Source organism: Colletes gigas, unplaced genomic scaffold (genome assembly GCF_013123115.1).
Source record: "Colletes gigas isolate AHSC1104 unplaced genomic scaffold, ASM1312311v1 Colletes_gigas_Sc00008, whole genome shotgun sequence".
NCBI lineage: Eukaryota > Metazoa > Arthropoda > Insecta > Hymenoptera > Colletidae > Colletes > Colletes gigas.
In genome coordinates this window covers 6,952-22,749 of record NW_025106637.1, presented here as the reverse complement: position 1 = coordinate 22,749, position 15,798 = coordinate 6,952, and the positions used below count along the sequence as shown (strand labels likewise).

The 15,798-nt window shown below is 33.6% G+C and overlaps 3 protein-coding genes across 14 annotated transcripts; 1 reads left to right on the top strand and 2 right to left on the bottom strand.

The window, feature by feature from the left end:
* Positions 1–230: 230 nt before the first annotated feature.
* LOC122396685 (cytochrome c oxidase subunit 12, mitochondrial-like) lies at positions 231–3,692 on the bottom strand. 4 transcript variants are annotated; one of them, XM_043395289.1, is made up of 3 exons: positions 3,572–3,692; positions 969–1,094; positions 231–875 (listed from the first exon to the last, which is right to left on the bottom strand). In XM_043395289.1, exons 2-3 carry the CDS (start codon positions 1,082–1,084, stop codon positions 707–709), a joined length of 285 nt encoding a protein of 94 aa, XP_043251224.1. In that variant the 5' UTR covers positions 1,085–1,094; positions 3,572–3,692; the 3' UTR covers positions 231–706. The 4 variants fall into 4 exon arrangements, with proteins under 4 accessions (XP_043251224.1, XP_043251222.1, XP_043251223.1 ...); XM_043395287.1 differs by having other exon boundaries at positions 969–1,091; XM_043395288.1 differs by lacking the exon at positions 3,572–3,692 and having other exon boundaries at positions 969–1,588.
* A 947-nt stretch (positions 3,693–4,639) lies between these two features.
* Positions 4,640–12,471, top strand: LOC122396803 (RNA-binding protein 39). 5 transcript variants are annotated; one of them, XM_043395495.1, is made up of 10 exons: positions 4,640–4,774; positions 4,863–4,936; positions 5,238–5,240; positions 7,360–7,424; positions 8,676–8,978; positions 9,197–9,404; positions 9,485–9,751; positions 9,833–10,008; positions 10,086–10,256; positions 10,552–12,471. In XM_043395495.1, exons 2-10 carry the CDS (start codon positions 4,883–4,885, stop codon positions 10,847–10,849), a joined length of 1,545 nt encoding a protein of 514 aa, XP_043251430.1. In that variant the 5' UTR covers positions 4,640–4,774; positions 4,863–4,882; the 3' UTR covers positions 10,850–12,471. The 5 variants fall into 5 exon arrangements, with proteins under 5 accessions (XP_043251430.1, XP_043251431.1, XP_043251428.1 ...); XM_043395498.1 differs by having other exon boundaries at positions 4,708–4,774; positions 5,238–5,311; positions 10,552–12,469; XM_043395496.1 differs by lacking the exon at positions 5,238–5,240 and having other exon boundaries at positions 10,552–12,470.
* Positions 12,472–12,631: 160 nt separating this feature from the next.
* On the bottom strand, positions 12,632–15,461 carry LOC122396801 (2',5'-phosphodiesterase 12-like). Of its 5 annotated transcripts, none has more exons than XM_043395491.1 (7): positions 15,395–15,461; positions 14,366–15,142; positions 14,033–14,172; positions 13,661–13,944; positions 13,421–13,573; positions 13,230–13,350; positions 12,632–13,126 (listed from the first exon to the last, which is right to left on the bottom strand). In XM_043395491.1, exons 2-7 carry the CDS (start codon positions 15,094–15,096, stop codon positions 12,864–12,866), a joined length of 1,692 nt encoding a protein of 563 aa, XP_043251426.1. In that variant the 5' UTR covers positions 15,097–15,142; positions 15,395–15,461; the 3' UTR covers positions 12,632–12,863. The 5 variants fall into 5 exon arrangements, with proteins under 5 accessions (XP_043251426.1, XP_043251424.1, XP_043251425.1 ...); XM_043395489.1 differs by lacking the exon at positions 15,395–15,461 and having other exon boundaries at positions 13,661–13,746; positions 13,837–13,944; positions 14,366–15,370; XM_043395490.1 differs by lacking the exon at positions 15,395–15,461 and adding an exon at positions 15,238–15,343.
* Between the last annotated feature and the right edge of the window lie 337 nt (positions 15,462–15,798).

Sequence of the window (15,798 nt, the reverse complement as noted above, 5' to 3'; positions counted from 1 at the left end):
CCCATTCCATTTTCGCTCAAAGGGGGCGAGTATCAGTTTGCCGTTGTCGATTCTCCGAACTCTACGAGCTCACTTATACTTACGTAATCTGGCATAGTGTGAGAAAGTGGAAAGAGGAGTTTCATTCATTGTTTTTATAACCTATTCTAAAGTTTAAATAAAATTCGCCAGTATTTCAGCTACATAATAAGAAAAAAATGTATCGTAAAGGAACATAAGAAACAATAGAATGGGACTTTATAATTTCTTCTTTATTAAGTTGTGTAACGACTGTACGTAAATTACTTTTCTGCCGACTGTAGAATTCACATGCTCTTCCAATTGGTTTAAACTCGAGATTCTGTCGTTCTATTTTACAAACTAAATATTTTCATATAAGAGCATAGAGTTCATTGATTATTGATAAGCCTAACGTCAGGTTATGCTATTATCATTGTAAACACGATCGAGATGTTCTTACATAATTGAGGTTAACAATAAATACATGTAATTTTTATGCAACTTTTTGTTTATCAATGGACAATTATCGTTTTAAACGAAAAATTAAAGAAACAAAAAACTCACTGAAATCAATGGAAATTAGATTGTTCTTAATTTATTCGATATTTATTATTTTACAAACAGGAAGATAGAATTTCAAAATCCTGTTTTCATGTAAATAATATCACTAAAAACGAGGCAAGCGTAACATAGTGCCCCAAATGTATTATATATTTCCTGGAAATATTCCATTTTCAATTTGGTCTTCCCACTTCTCTACCCAGTCATGGGGACACATTGCAGTGTAACATTTCTTGAAATACTGACAAGCTTCGTAATTTTCGCCGTGACGGTTCTTACAGCGATGAAAGTCCAGGAAGCTGGTATAACAGTACCTGTATTAGGAACACAAATAAATGTGATTTTGCATTTAAAAAATATAATCTATATGGTTATAGAATATAATACTAGTATATTTCTCTTTTTACCTTGTTTGGTTTTGATTTGGAAACCTTGGGTCGTACGGTGCTGTGCATGGCTTGAGTTCTCCATTATTAACGGTTGGTAAATCAGTAGGAGTTCCAATATTCATGTATTTAACCATATTGTTGCTGCTTAACAAGTTACAAGTTACTTAATCTATTATATTTATCGAATGACCTACATATGTCACCCTCCCTTTCTCCTTAAAGGCAAACTCTCTATATGCATGTCTCTCGCTCTAGTCCGTTTGTCTCTTGCATCACTTAACACTATCACAAATAAGTTATTTCTCCACTACAGTTATTTTCCATCCTCTTATTACTTAACAACATTCTTCAAGTTAAAGTAGTTAATAATCTGATACTATGCATCCGTAATTTCTGATTAACACGTTTGTACATTCTATATTGTAATGGTAAAGGAAAAAGAATTCATTCTGTATATACCTTTTTTTGGATAGCATATTTGTTCAAATAACAAAACACGTTACTCCGAAGCACGTTAAAATTCAGAATAATTTAAGTACGAGCAAAATTCTTTAAACTTGATCGATAGCTGTTCTGTTTTTGCTTAAGTGTAATTGTGAATTCATTAAAGAGTAGTATTTTAAAAAAAATACGATCATTGTAGTTGAAATAAAATAACAAAGTGAGAAACAAAAACTGAAATCAGTTATTTGACCAGGGGTCTAGTGTTGTCTTCTTCTTGGCAACAAACTTCTCTATATTTTTTTACTTCGGCCATGTAAAGCGACCACGCATCCTTGGGCTGTTCAACAGTTTGTTCAGTCTTTGGCTTAGCAACCATTCCAGTTTTTAAAATCCTCCCTCCTCGCCTTTTTCCCACCATCAATGGTGGGGGAACTACGCTTTTCTCTTCCAAAACAGAAGTCGTCGGTTTTTGCGCGGGTTGCATTTGTTCTTGCATCTTTTTAAACATTTCCATAAAACTACCATCATTCTTAAAAGCATTAGATTGCGGAGGAACGACCGGTTGTGGTAATGTTGCTTCTGTGTTATCTTCCGCGTTATCCGATTCGTACGATGGCGCTCTATGATACCTACGGCTTTCTCTGCCTCTATGTCTGTCTCTACTTCTGTTGCGGCTACGGCTACGCCTTCGGTCTCTGGAACGTGATCTTCCTCTTGATCTGGATCTTGATCTATCTCTTCTAGAATATTTTCGCGATCTATCTCTATCCCTATCTCTATCTCGATCCTTGTCTCTGTCAGGCGACCGAGATCGTTTGTGCGATCGATTCGGGGGCGATTTTGATCCACTGCGTCTTCTTCTACGTCTTTCCTGTGGCGAATCGTTTCGAGAAGTTCTACTGCTTCTATAGTCCGATGGCGAGGATGAACGACGCGACGACATTCTGTTTTTGTACCCATCGTACGTTGTGTAAGATGCACTATACATAGGAGGCGAAGGCGGAGCAGGCGGTGAGTCTGTATTGGATTTGGAGCCACGTTCGTGCCGTTTTGAATCCATTGTTGCGCTTGAGTGCCTCTCTCGCCAGGCTGAATGGACAGATGGACACCTATAAGGATAGAAACTGCCTTCTATAAGTACACCGCCCATTTTTTCTTACCACGCCTTTATCTGATTGGTTTTAAATGTACGCGTATGCAAGAGACAAGCGGATATAGCGAGAGACCAAAATATATATATATATATATATATATTGACTGGCATTGAAACGAAAAAGAGAGTTCAATCAAAGCTAAGATTTATTAATTTCAATAACTTTTTAATATATAAAATTATTCTAATCGCATATATTTTATTACAATTTAACACAAACGCAATGGACATTTAGCTTTGATTGTATGCCTCGTCTATAAGTATGGTTTCATACGCATAATTGTCTACAAATATTTTAGTAACTACCACTAGTACTAATTCATAATTATACTGCAATAAATTATCTTTTCGTAAAAAAGTAGTTGTACACTGTTATATAATTCCATTGTGTTTCTCTTCCAGTATGTTATATTAAGAGAATGTATATGTTGTCAATGATATTTCAAATTACATCGTTCATAATAATCGATTCAAATTAACTGATAACGGTACGATAATTAAAAACTTAACTCTTAGATTTATTTTTTGGGAAAGCATTTAGAACACGTTTGGTGTGTCGAAGATATCGATAATTAGAAATGCATTTGCATAAATAACAAGGTTTTGAAGGCATAATTACATTAAAGCGTAACATATTTGATCCATAAACTGTATAAATTTCAACGTAATACTGTACAAAAGGTAGCCGTTGACGGAATAGAAAACAGTTCAGCCCTTCTTGAATAATAATCTCATCTTTTGTATATTATAAATCTTTAATAATTATTTATCGCAAACGTAGTTCGATTTACATCGGGATAGATAATATAGAAAAATGACAAAAGGAAAAGAGATAGATAAAATATGAAAATTGATAGAAAAGCCTTATCCAAAATTAAGTACGACTTTCGGATTAGAATCTGAATTAGTTCCCATAAAAGTATAGATAAAACCATATTGGGATTTTCTCGAATAATTCGTCAACTATATTAGTCACCAAAATATTCTACAATTAGGTTACATGAAATATTTTTATATAAAATACCTTAATCAGCCGTGCGATTGAAAACAAAATGGCCACTACGCAAACTGCGCCAGACTGTTACGTCATACATTTACGTCTAAGACAGAGTGAAATATGATTCTGGAAGGGTAGATCGCGAACGTAAAACATACAGTAAACCTAATCCGATAGAGTTCGCTCGAATCTAACGCAAACTAGTGTTTTTTTTCAGACGTACCCGTGGTGATCCGATGTTATAAAGGTGATTCATTTAAAAATTAGTGATATCTATCAATAAATAAAATTTTTCATTTATTTCATTTCAGGTATTATACAACTGTGTCTTGAACCATGGATCAAAATGATTCTTGCTTCTCTAGGAGAAAGTCACTAGGTTCGATATCAACTTAAAAATCTTGGCTCGTTTAAGTAGGCGTTTTGGTTGGTGCTAAACTGGTGACTTTCTTTTGGAGGAGCAAGAATCATTTTACCCCATAGTATTCCTAAGAGGTTTTTGACTCGACGGAAGTAATTAATATTTATTAGGAAAACTTTATTGTGCGTGAACATAAAATATAAGGGGTTTAATTTTGAATGTATCTTTAAGGATAACAAACTATTTAGATAGTTATCAAGTTTGACTAGTTTATTCATTTTTTTTTACGATATTTTTACGTTTCCTTAATGTAGTGGTTCTCAATGTCGTTAACCATTTCAAAGTAAATAATCTTTATATCTAAAGATTGATAAATTTGTTATTTCATATTATTTCTAATTTTCTTTTATTATGTATCAGCATTTTGTTTCATTATCAGTCATGCTCAAACAAATGGAATCTGATTTCGGAAATGGACTGAAACTTAAACGAGGTTGGGAATATTTACTCTGGATTGTATTATTTTCCATCATTTATGTTTATAAATGTTCTTAAATATTTTAAAATAAAGTTTCGCACAGGAGTTTTGTGCAAAAATATCATCGATATAGAAAAATAAATAAAAAATCTGCAAAAATATTAGAAAATCGCTTCAACCAAGAACCGGATCTGCAAAACAACGAAACGCGAACGTATCCTATGAGGGTGGCGCTGTGCTCGTTCATTCACATCCGGCTCTCCATTTTCTTTTGGTCATCGTGTCGCGTACAATTGTGTTCTTGTTCGCACACGTTCGTTATTGATCGTTACGTTTCTCAATAAATTGTTAAGACGTTCAAAATCGTATAATTAAGAACACTCGCTAGTCTGTACGTTGCACAATATCCTCATACTTCATTTCTCTCGACCATCGTAATCCTCTTTTGGTTTATCGTGTGCTAATGCGTGGTATTTCAGAAAGCTCTCCTACTCGCGCAATGGCGGAGGATTTGGATGTCGAGGCGATGCTGGAGGCGCCATACAAAAAAGGGGTAAGGCTTAATTCTTTTCGTTACTTTCCTTCTTCTTCGTTTTTATGTCTCGGTTTGTTCCCTCGAGGTCCTGATTTTTTTTTTTTTAATCCCGTAAAGTCCACCCCTCAAGTCTCAACGCACGCAAAATCCAATTACGGTGGCGTACTGTTCTGGGCATGTTCAGTCATGTTGCGTTCGAGAGAAAAAAAAATATAGAAATGTCCGTCCTTACCTTCCTGTATATATACATGTAGAACAAAGTACGCCCTTGTCTCTCATACCGACTATTGATCAATACCTCCGTTTTCTGTACTTATAGATGGTACGTAACATGTACCCTCGCGCTCGTAGGATGTTCGGCAGCGAGTTCCTAGAATGCACTTGAAATACGAGGTATTAAGAAAAGCCATCACTAACATCATTTTTACTTAATTCTGTTTTCTTTCTTTATTTTCACTTGTTTTGTATAATTTGTTTGTTTTGTTTTTTAAATTTTACTTTCTCAGAAACCGTAACGTTTATTATTTATATGACGTAGATAGAATTGCTACTGTCATCTTTGTAACAACCATAGGAAGAGAAACAATTATGAAAAACGATGTTTTGTAATTATAGGGAATATAAAGTGAAAAGAAAAAAGTAAATCTGTTAGGTGCTGTTCTGCCATGTGCCATGCTATTCTTTTTATCTTTACGATGTACATAAAAAGTGCAGAAGAATAAATCGAGCTGTCTCTGTAACCATTATATGTGCATAGACTTGTTTACACAGTGTTGACAATGTTTTATAGTAGAAGGGCATAACTTCTACACGCATCTTTTGCATTTTTAGGTGGAACGATAAGGGTATCTGTCAAGTTTTAAAATTGAAGCATTCCCGCATTGGCTTTGCTTTGTTTTTTGGTTTACAGGAGTCTTGTATATGCACCTATTTTATATATAATTGTATATCAATTCTTCTTTTTCGGAAGAAGCGTGCATTGATATAATCGTTTGAAATTAAATAAATCAGATGGATAGTCTTTATGTTGAGAAGGAAATGTGTTTTGATCAAATTAATTTGCAAGAAGTAAATTGCATTTCATTTATGTGCTATAAGAGATGTAATGAGTAGTTTCATTGGAATATATTTTATCCAGATAGGAACAAAAAAATAAAATTTTAAGTAAAATAATTCTGTTAGAAAAAGATCTATATTTCTCTATGATAAAAGTAACATTTATTACAAGTATTGTGTATGTATCAGTTTCTTGTAAAAAGTAACATATAATTAACATATTATACTTTGTATTTTGCAAAAAAAGTAACATGTAATTAATTTTATATGCTTAAAAATATGTTGGACCATTGTTCCTGATCGTTCGATCGGAATTAAATATGTTATGTCCACTAAATTATTTCTGGTGTTCCCTTTTCTTTTATAATTCTTATAGTTTTTCATTAATAAAGTATTGTCTGTGCTATTTCGAATTCAAAGGTAGTAATTTGTACATAAAATGCATGGTAAATTGGCAAGCAGGATTAATATGTCATGAGGTTTAAACGAGAAAATGTTTTGAAAACTATATTCGCAAATACAACCAAGTTTTTGTAGAAACTTAGTAATTATTCGTGAACCATATTAATAGAAAAGAATAGATTAATAATTCTAACATCGCTGGTACATGCATTTAACACCATTATCATCATTCCATTGCATCAAATGTGGTATACCAAGTATGAGTTCGGTTTTAATCATCTGAAACATTTTCTCTATACAGCTAAGTCATCTTGTAATATATCGAATGGAAGCTGCGAACGATCGTCGATCGTTTTTTTCTTATTACAAGATAATTAATTGAGTATACATGCAGGGGTTGTAGGCTAGCAATTAGGGTTCACATCTCGTGTTACATTAAAAACGTGCTGTCTTTGACGAGGGCTCTCTTTTGCAGAAGAAAAAGGATGTGTGGTTGGCCATTGGTAGTTTAAGACCAAGGCATGCTCAACCCAAGATTGCAATGCTTTCCTAAAACCCGATAAAATAATTGGTAAGTTTGAGCCAGGTGTATGCGAGGCATCGCAACGCTACGCTCGCCCCGTCTCTCTGTCTCTCTCTTTCTTTTCTGTCTCCCCATCTCAGCCCCCTCAGACCAATATAATCTACCTGGAAAAGAGAAAGAGCACGAGAGTGCACCACCGTCCAACGCCAAATAGATCTTCGATTGCATAGTGCTTGAAGGAGAGTTGTCCACATGGTTATAAAGATTAACAGAAGACAAAGCTTCACGACCAATATATTTTATTTCTGAAACTACTGTCAGACTTTAAATTGTACAATTTGTACACAATCTATCGTTACAAAATTTACTAACGTTCTATGATTTGCTTTTTGTCCCCTTGTTCGCGCATCCCTGCCACATCGGCTGGCTGGCATGGCATTCAACTGTTTGCTGTTCGTAGGAGCAGGACTCCTCATCCAAAGACAAATCTTCCAAGGAGAATGGGTCTAGCCGCAAATCGTCTGGGTAAGCACAGTTTATATGCCATTGATACAATTAACTCTTTGTGCTCGCTACCTTTTTTAACAATATTAATTTTTTTTTGTAGAATTAGCTGATTTTATAGATTTATTTCTCTAAAAATGATGTGACTTGGACTTGTTCGATTTTTATATCGTGTTGTATTTGTATTACATGTATCAAGTAATTCTATAATTCTTGAAGAGCAAATGGTTGAGAGCACAAAGTAATAAGAAAACTAAAATAATCCTAATAAATATAGTTAGACATTTTCACTGTTATATTTCTTGCCTAGTCAAAAATTATATTTTTTCGTACATTATTATTATTATTATAGTGTGTTGGAGAATAGAAATAAATGATTTCTTTATTAACATTTTGCAAAATATATAGCTTGAGAAAAAGTAAGAGGACTGGATTTTTATTAAGGTTTTCCTTTTATTTTATTTATGTTCTGTCCTTTTCTATCGAGTTCTTCAAAATATAAAGCACACGTGTTCACGAGTATTTAAAATTATTTCATTTGAATCTTTAACAGTGTAAACTGAGGTGAATACTTAATTATTTGTGAACATTTCAAAATAGCCATTCCGCGTACGTTTATAGCTATTTGAAGTTATATTCTCTTTGTTATAGACCCCATACAATTAGTGTAAATGCTGGTTATTTTCATAATTCCAAAGGTTAAACCCAAAGATGGTAAGTGTTTAGGCAGAATATCTGTATTACAGATTCAGTTACAAAATTTGAAATATAATAAACAATTATTAGTAGAGATTTTAAGCGTAAAAAGTATATAGGAACGAAATTAACTAAAATTTAAAAAATGTCGCATAAGTTATTTTAAAATATCAAGTACTGTTGTGCTTAAAGTTTTAATTATAGCATATTTATACTATATCTTTAGAGAACTATTATGTGGAACTAAAATGGGATATGCGGTAATATAAATTGTAATTGAATTAAATAAAATTCTTACCATTAAGGGTTGTTTCGATTAGTAAATTCGAAAGTTGTTGCTTTAATAATTGTTTTGTAACGTAAAGTATTAAAATTATGCCACGCAAATTGTATCTAAAGTTATTTAAAAAATTCATTCTTGTTATCGGATCAATGGTAGATTTACAGGACCCGTTAATTCGATGCTTAAATTGTAACAAAAATATGTGGAATCGCGTATGTCGTAATATTACATATTGAAAATTTAAGCGTATATAAAATTTCTAAGTCCGAGATTCTTTCCTTTGTTTTTTTTAGGAAGAGCAAACATCGTTCTCGTTCCCGTTCTCGATCGCGAGACCGCAGGGAGAAAGATCGTCGCGATCGCGATAGAGACAGAGATAAAGATCGTGACAGAGATCGCGATCGTGGTGATCGTCGACGCAGATCAAGATCGAGAGATCGAAGAGACCGTGACAGAGACAGAGACAATGACAGAGATAATAGGGATCGACGGGATAGAGATCGGGATCGAGATAGAAGAAGAAAACGATCGCTTACACCGATTACACTTCCCCGAGCAAGACCACCATTTGGAAAAGGTGTCAGTCCCCTTGGGATGTAAGTATACAAGTGTTGAATATTAAATTAAGAAACAGCACCATTTGTCGAGTACTTTTATAACTCTTGCAATTAATAACATAAAATTTTGAAAACAACACTCATTGTGTCTCAACTTTAAGTTGAGTGAAAAAAAAAATAAAGAAAGAACGGATGTTGTTATTAATCTAATTAGGAATAAAATATAATAATGTAATAAATTTATATGTACATTGCAGTAGAAACGATGAGTTGACGCCAGAAGAGCGCGATGCTCGTACAGTATTTTGTATGCAACTAAGTCAGCGCATACGTGCACGCGATTTAGAAGAATTCTTCTCTAGTGTTGGTAAAGTTCAAGATGTCCGACTTATTACTTGCAACAAGACAAGGAGGTTTAAGGGTATAGCGTATGTTGAGTTCAAAGATCCGGAAAGCGTTACACTGGTAAGTTAACACGAACAGTGGTGCGTGCCCCGGCATTTAGTTTATTTTCATTTGTTAAAGTATATTTTATTGCTTTATAGGCACTCGGATTATCGGGTCAAAAGTTATTGGGTGTTCCTATAGTAGTACAACACACTCAAGCTGAAAAGAATCGTATGGGCAATTCAATGCCAAATCTTATGCCAAAGGGTCAGACAGGACCAATGAGATTATACGTTGGATCTCTTCATTTTAATATTACAGAAGACATGCTTCGTGGTATTTTCGAACCTTTTGGGAAAATTGACAATATTCAATTAATTATGGATCCAGAAACTGGTAGAAGCAAAGGCTATGGATTTTTAACCGTATGTATTTGAATATGTTACAAATTTACTCAAATTATTTCTTTTGTTTATTAAAATATATTTTCATTTTTCTGCATACAGTTTAGAAATGCCGACGACGCGAAAAAAGCTTTAGAACAATTGAACGGTTTTGAACTTGCTGGGAGACCTATGAAAGTTGGTAACGTCACAGAACGTACAGATTTAATACAGGGACCATCGCTTCTCGATACAGACGAATTGGATCGAAGCGGTATTGACCTTGGTGCTACTGGAAGGTAAATAATGTTCATGTAATTTTTTATATTTTTCACCTTTAAATTTATAACTAATGTTTCGATGAAAATGTGTTTAGGTTACAACTGATGTTCAAATTGGCCGAAGGAACCGGTCTTGAAATTCCTCCCGCAGCTGCGAACGCGTTGAACATGGCTCCTGTTATGTCGACTCCACAACCACCCCCACAAGCTGCCCCGCCTATAGCAACACAATGTTTTATGTTGTCGAACATGTTCGATCCACAAAAGTAAGTTGGTATAATTAGTTTTTACGTAAAATGTGCATATCAGTAGACCTAGTGTTTGATTTTTCGTTTTTCACTAGGGGAATTTATATGCTATATAAACCAAATTATCTCAAAACATTGTTTCATGCGTATATGTATACGTATGTCAAAGAATGATAATTTAACATTACAATAAGCCCTAAATGCGCGCAGTCGAATACGAGTACTTAATGCATCGTGCGATTAAAACGGAATTTACACGAAGGAACACGTTTTTTTTTTTATTTTTTAACGCATGGCTTGCATTTTGTTACAGCGAGACGAATCCAAATTGGGCAAAAGAGATTCGCGACGATGTGATCGAGGAATGTAATAAGCATGGTGGCGTGTTACACGTCTACGTGGATCAAGCCTCTCCTCAAGGCAACGTTTATGTCAAGTGTCCATCAATTGCGACGGCGGTAGCGGCCGTTAATTCGTTACATGGTCGATGGTTTGCGGGACGAGTAATAACGGCCGCGTACGTACCAGTTGTGAACTATCATTCGCTATTTCCGGACGCGATGACCGCGTTACAGTTACTGGTTCCAAGCGCGCCAAGAAGAGGAATGTGATCCTAAAAGCCGTTGTGAGAGGCGAGTTACGAATGTATAAATTCTTATAGTATTATGTTTTTTCTTACCGATTTTAGAGAAAAGAACTGTTATTATTATAACACGTAATCACTTTGACACATCATTTCAAGTCGCTGTTCGAATTATCAATCGCGAAAGTACAGAACAAACGAGAGCAATCCCGTGTACACGCAAACTCCTTCGATATTCGTAAGCGCAATTGTTCTTTTTTACATCGAAGCGAGAACATATGGTAAATCATCTGCAACGAGAATCGATCGTATTTATTCAATAAAAAATCCTCGGAAGCACTTTGTCGAACGTCAGTAATCTTGACCAATTAATACACGACAACACCGGAGGTATTGCCCTTGATATACATGCTCTGGATGGATACACTTACACAGGGGTACGAAATTTCCCCTTAAAAATAGTTATTTATTAACACAGTACAATGATTTAAGAGTATTACGTGTGTTGTGTTCACGTATCGTTATATTTAACAGATTCAGCGCAACCAACCGAAGGTATACTGGGGCTTCAATTGCCTTATTTATCATCTATATTACAAAAGGGCGACGGAAAACTGTCTATTAAACAATTGCCTATTGTCTATTTCTTCGTAAAGTTGAACGATTTTTGGCGCTTAACCCGTTAAAGCAAAAGCAAATATTAACGATAAAGTGAAACCATTGCGTATGTTAATGCATATATTGTGGTGGAATTTTCTTCACAAATTTATCGTAACGTCAAAACTCGCAGCAAAGGTTGTTTCTTTAGGAAAAACATAGACTTGTTATATATTGGTAAAAAAAACGCGTAAAATATTGCGAGAATGAAAGAGAAGGGGTCTGCAGGCAACTAACATTATCGATAAGATTCTTCTTTCGTTTTGGTACAATCGATAATATGACAAATATTTTTAACAATGTTAATTTTCTTGAAACGGATACAAACTGACGCGAAGCTAATGTTCAGGGCACTAATTTACGCGCGTACTTACTATTTCTGTGTATTTATTATATACACAATTACATAATGGCCTTCGTTTTAATCATAAAATGTCTGCAAACTTGTCCTTAACATTGTGAAATTATTTATTTATTTAGATAAATAAATTATTCACGAATGTTTTTAATTATAAGGAAGCAATTTAAATGATTAATATAGAGGTGTTCGTGTTAGAAAATACGCATAGTATACATTTTCAAATTCATATTTACAACGCTTACACATGGGAGTTTCTAATGTCATAAAATATTAACGAATTGTCGGTCCGGAGCTCGTTGCTGTGTTACAACTGCCTGTAGAAACACGAAGCGTGAAAAAGATTTCGTAAATAAATTTGTCAAATTAACATGCTTTCGTTATTCCTGCAGACCTCTATTTACTTGAGAATCAAATACGATAATCTGTATAAAGTGTTTTGTAAATTAACACGAACTGTTCGTAGATATAAACAATGCTGTAACTTCGTATTATTGAAACGTGGGTGTACACTTCGATAATTATAAAAGTAAAATTAATGTGATACGTTATGTGGATATGAAATCCTCCTCTAGTATACATATTGTAAATGCGCAAACATACTTCTCTGACATTTGTTCGTTCATACACGTGATAATTTAAGTGATTGTAGCATACGTAAGGTTTTCATTTCTTATTGTAGAATAGAATACAAAGATTATTTTTTAACCTTCACTGTATGTATCTAACTTAGACTACAAATGCTATTTTGAACACATTGAATGAAAGGTAATCTTGTGTACGTTTTATAAAAATTCTACAAAGTTGAAATTATTATTTAATAAATTAACAAAAATTAATTGAAAACAGCATTCGCCAGATGTATTGATAAAAATTTTCTTTCGCGACTCCTTTTGGATTTTGCGAGACGCCTTGCTTAATTCCATTTTTTACTTGTTCTTTTTACTGCTCTAAAAAGAAGGGTGTAGTGGCAAACATATATTTTGTACAAATGTTTAGAGATACAAATTTTAATACGCGATTTATTTTATTTCAACCATTTTAAATCAGCACATAAAGCAATATGATCACTTGGAAACACGACAGACGGAAGAGCCGTATGCAAGCTAAGCTCATCTTTACTAGGAAGTGGTACAATTTGTTCGATGCCTAAATAATCCTTTTGGTAAAATATGTAATCCAAACATCCGCTAAAGGCACCCGTATAATTTGTATATTCGGGAGTACCACAAGCACTAGATAAATTAAGATCGTGTTTGAGGGAAACATTGTCTACAGATTCATCAGGACCTATAATAGAGTAAGAGATAATATACTCCAAATAAATATAAAATTTTTTTCTTTTTATATATAATATAATTTACTATATTAACATGACATTAAATTAACTTACTAAATTTCCATTCAGCATGATTTTCTGGTATATACTTTTCGGTCATTAATCGATAAACACCACTCTCCGGTCCACTGTTAAAATCTCCACAATAAATAATACTAACATTGCATTCTGGATTCTAAAAATGTTTCGTATGTTATAGATGTATGAAGTAGATTGCAATTATGTAAATTATTGAACGTAAGTACCTGTTCTATCATTTCTTTGGCAAATTTTTGTAAATAAATCAGACCATAATATGCTTGTAACAAACGTATATACCCTGCTTGCGGTCGGTAATATAAGTGCGTATTGCCAACAAGTAAGATTTCAGAGTTTTCTTTAGATCGTAGTGTCAATGTCTGCAATATAATTTAAATGTATAGTGCACCGTTAAGTACGAAGAAATTATATTTAATAGTAAAATAGAGAATATTGTGCTCTAGTACCTGTATAATTGTACTTCGATTTAAAAATGTCTGTTTTACATTTTCGTTTTGTATCTGTGACCAAATGGTATTAAATCCACTGAAATCTGTAGATTGAGACATAATGCTATAATCGCAATTTAATTTATCGAATCTTTCCTGATTGTAAAATATTGCGAGTCCTTCTCGCGTGTCACCTTTAAGATTATATATACCATCGTAGTTTAACGCACACAGAGCCACTAAATCATTTTCATAAACATTTTTATCTACTTCTTGAAGGCATATTATATCTGCATTATATCCTGTAAAAATTTGTTACCCATACTTAAATTTATTCATTTTAACAATAAACACGAAACATTAATGAAAGAACCAAAGTTAAAAAGTTACCTATCAATTCTTTCAGAATTAATAATTTTCGATAATCCATCGATAACGCATATGATGGACAATATGGATATAAAACATCTTTGGATAATTCAGTATCAGAATATATGCTTGCCAATATATTATACGATGTTACTCTGAAACTTCAATTCTGTTTTTAAAAGTAGCAATTTTTACTTCTACTTTTGTATGTAAATTTTAAACAATATATTTATGAATATTTGATGGAAGTAGAATAATAAAGTTTCAACACTTATTTGGCCAGAACTGGGTTACACTGACCCAGCATTGATATATCATGTTGCTCGGTACTACACCTTTTTGCTAGAAATTTACCTTTTACCGGACAATTTATTTTTGGTAAAGCCATGTCTGACTTCAAAAGGGCACGGTCCTGGGCCAGCTTCTACAACGTAATCAGATGTGACTTCTATCGTCGGTCCAGTTTGTGTGTTATTTCTTGGTATACACATTAGTTTTAATTGACATCCTATATCAGATACGTTAGGTGTGTACAAATAATCTTCTCCGACAAGGATCCAATTTCCTTTATTACGTTTGTACCAATTAAAAGTTGACTTTAATTTATCAACATAAGTGGATTCAAATTTTGTGGGATAAGTTGGAAAACCGGTTAAAATGCTCGATGGTAATTTTATCTTGGTGACACACGGTACATTCTGTTTTAATATACATTCTGTATCAAAAATGACCAATTTTATATTTAACGGATCCTCTAAAATCGACTTACAAGTAAGTTCTCCATCCATGACAAAGTCATTTTTTACGAGTTTAATCGTTTTATCTTTGATGAAATCATCCACTGTACTATTTGTTGATTCTGTATCTTTAGACATTTTGCTCATTTTTTTCATTTTTCTCTTTAGATTTTTCATAGCGTAATTAGTTATATTTACGTTCATTCTCTGAAGAAAAGTATTTATGGATTCATTCACGTTTCTATTAAAATTGAATTGCCTGTCTACGTGTAGATTAGGATTCACATAACGAAGTGACACTTGAAAGTTGTCGCTACCCTCGTCGTATTTTATAATTGCCTCATTCATGTTTATCACTAGCTTCTGCTGAGAATAATACTTGGGAAGATGTTGGCTAAGTTTTAAATATGATAGAAATGAGGTTAGACACTTTGAATGAAATTTACTCACTAATACGGACATCTTGTGCTATCATATTGTGCAACTTACGCGGTATACGTATTATACAACGTTAAAATAATAAATTTCTAGGCAAGAACTACAAATAACGCGTAAAAAACAGAGCCCAAAAACACGTGTACTTGTTACAATGGTCTTTTATTGTTTAGTTAACAAACTGTCATAGAGTAACGGAATGCATTATTACCAATCAATCTGCCAATTGGTACTTAACCACAGACGAGGTATAGGAGTAGACCATTCACCCAATGTATTTTTTCGGCCCATTTTTCTGGGACTCTAGAGTCCCATTACCATTTTCTAAATTAGATCTAAATTACCGAGTACTCTATTGTTGCATTAATAAATAAATTAAAATTAGTTTTCGATCGTAAATAATTGAGACGCCATCTAGTGTGCAAAGAGGTGAATTACATTTTCTCGACAAACTTGGCCGTTTTGTGGTAGATGTCGTCTTGATATATATAGATATACAGCGAATTAGGTAGGGGTGGTGCCCATTTAAGTGTCCGCGAATGGTGTAAGGGGCATTGATAGGGGATAGCGTGGTCAGTTATGTGGACACTACTCTAGTTATTATAATAATAAGCT

Excerpts from the sequence above, each read along its gene's own strand:
- LOC122396801 (XM_043395488.1), bottom strand. The coding sequence starts at position 15,210 with ATGTCCGTATTAGTGAGTAAATTTCATTCAAAGTGTCTAACCTCATTT. Across the intron at positions 14,173-14,365 it reads AATAAATTGTCCGGTAAAAG|TTTCAGAGTAACATCGTATA; the intron begins GTAAATTTCTAG and ends ACAGAATTGAAG. Across the intron at positions 13,127-13,229 it reads TCATGCTGAATGGAAATTTA|GTCCTGATGAATCTGTAGAC; the intron begins GTAAGTTAATTT and ends ACTCTATTATAG.
- LOC122396803 (XM_043395493.1), top strand. The coding sequence starts at position 4,847 with ATGCGTGGTATTTCAGAAAGCTCTCCTACTCGCGCAATGGCGGAGGAT. Across the intron at positions 8,979-9,196 it reads GGTGTCAGTCCCCTTGGGAT|TAGAAACGATGAGTTGACGC; the intron begins GTAAGTATACAA and ends TGTACATTGCAG. Across the intron at positions 10,257-10,551 it reads AACATGTTCGATCCACAAAA|CGAGACGAATCCAAATTGGG; the intron begins GTAAGTTGGTAT and ends ATTTTGTTACAG.
- LOC122396685 (XM_043395286.1), bottom strand. The coding sequence starts at position 2,454 with ATGGATTCAAAACGGCACGAACGTGGCTCCAAATCCAATACAGACTCA.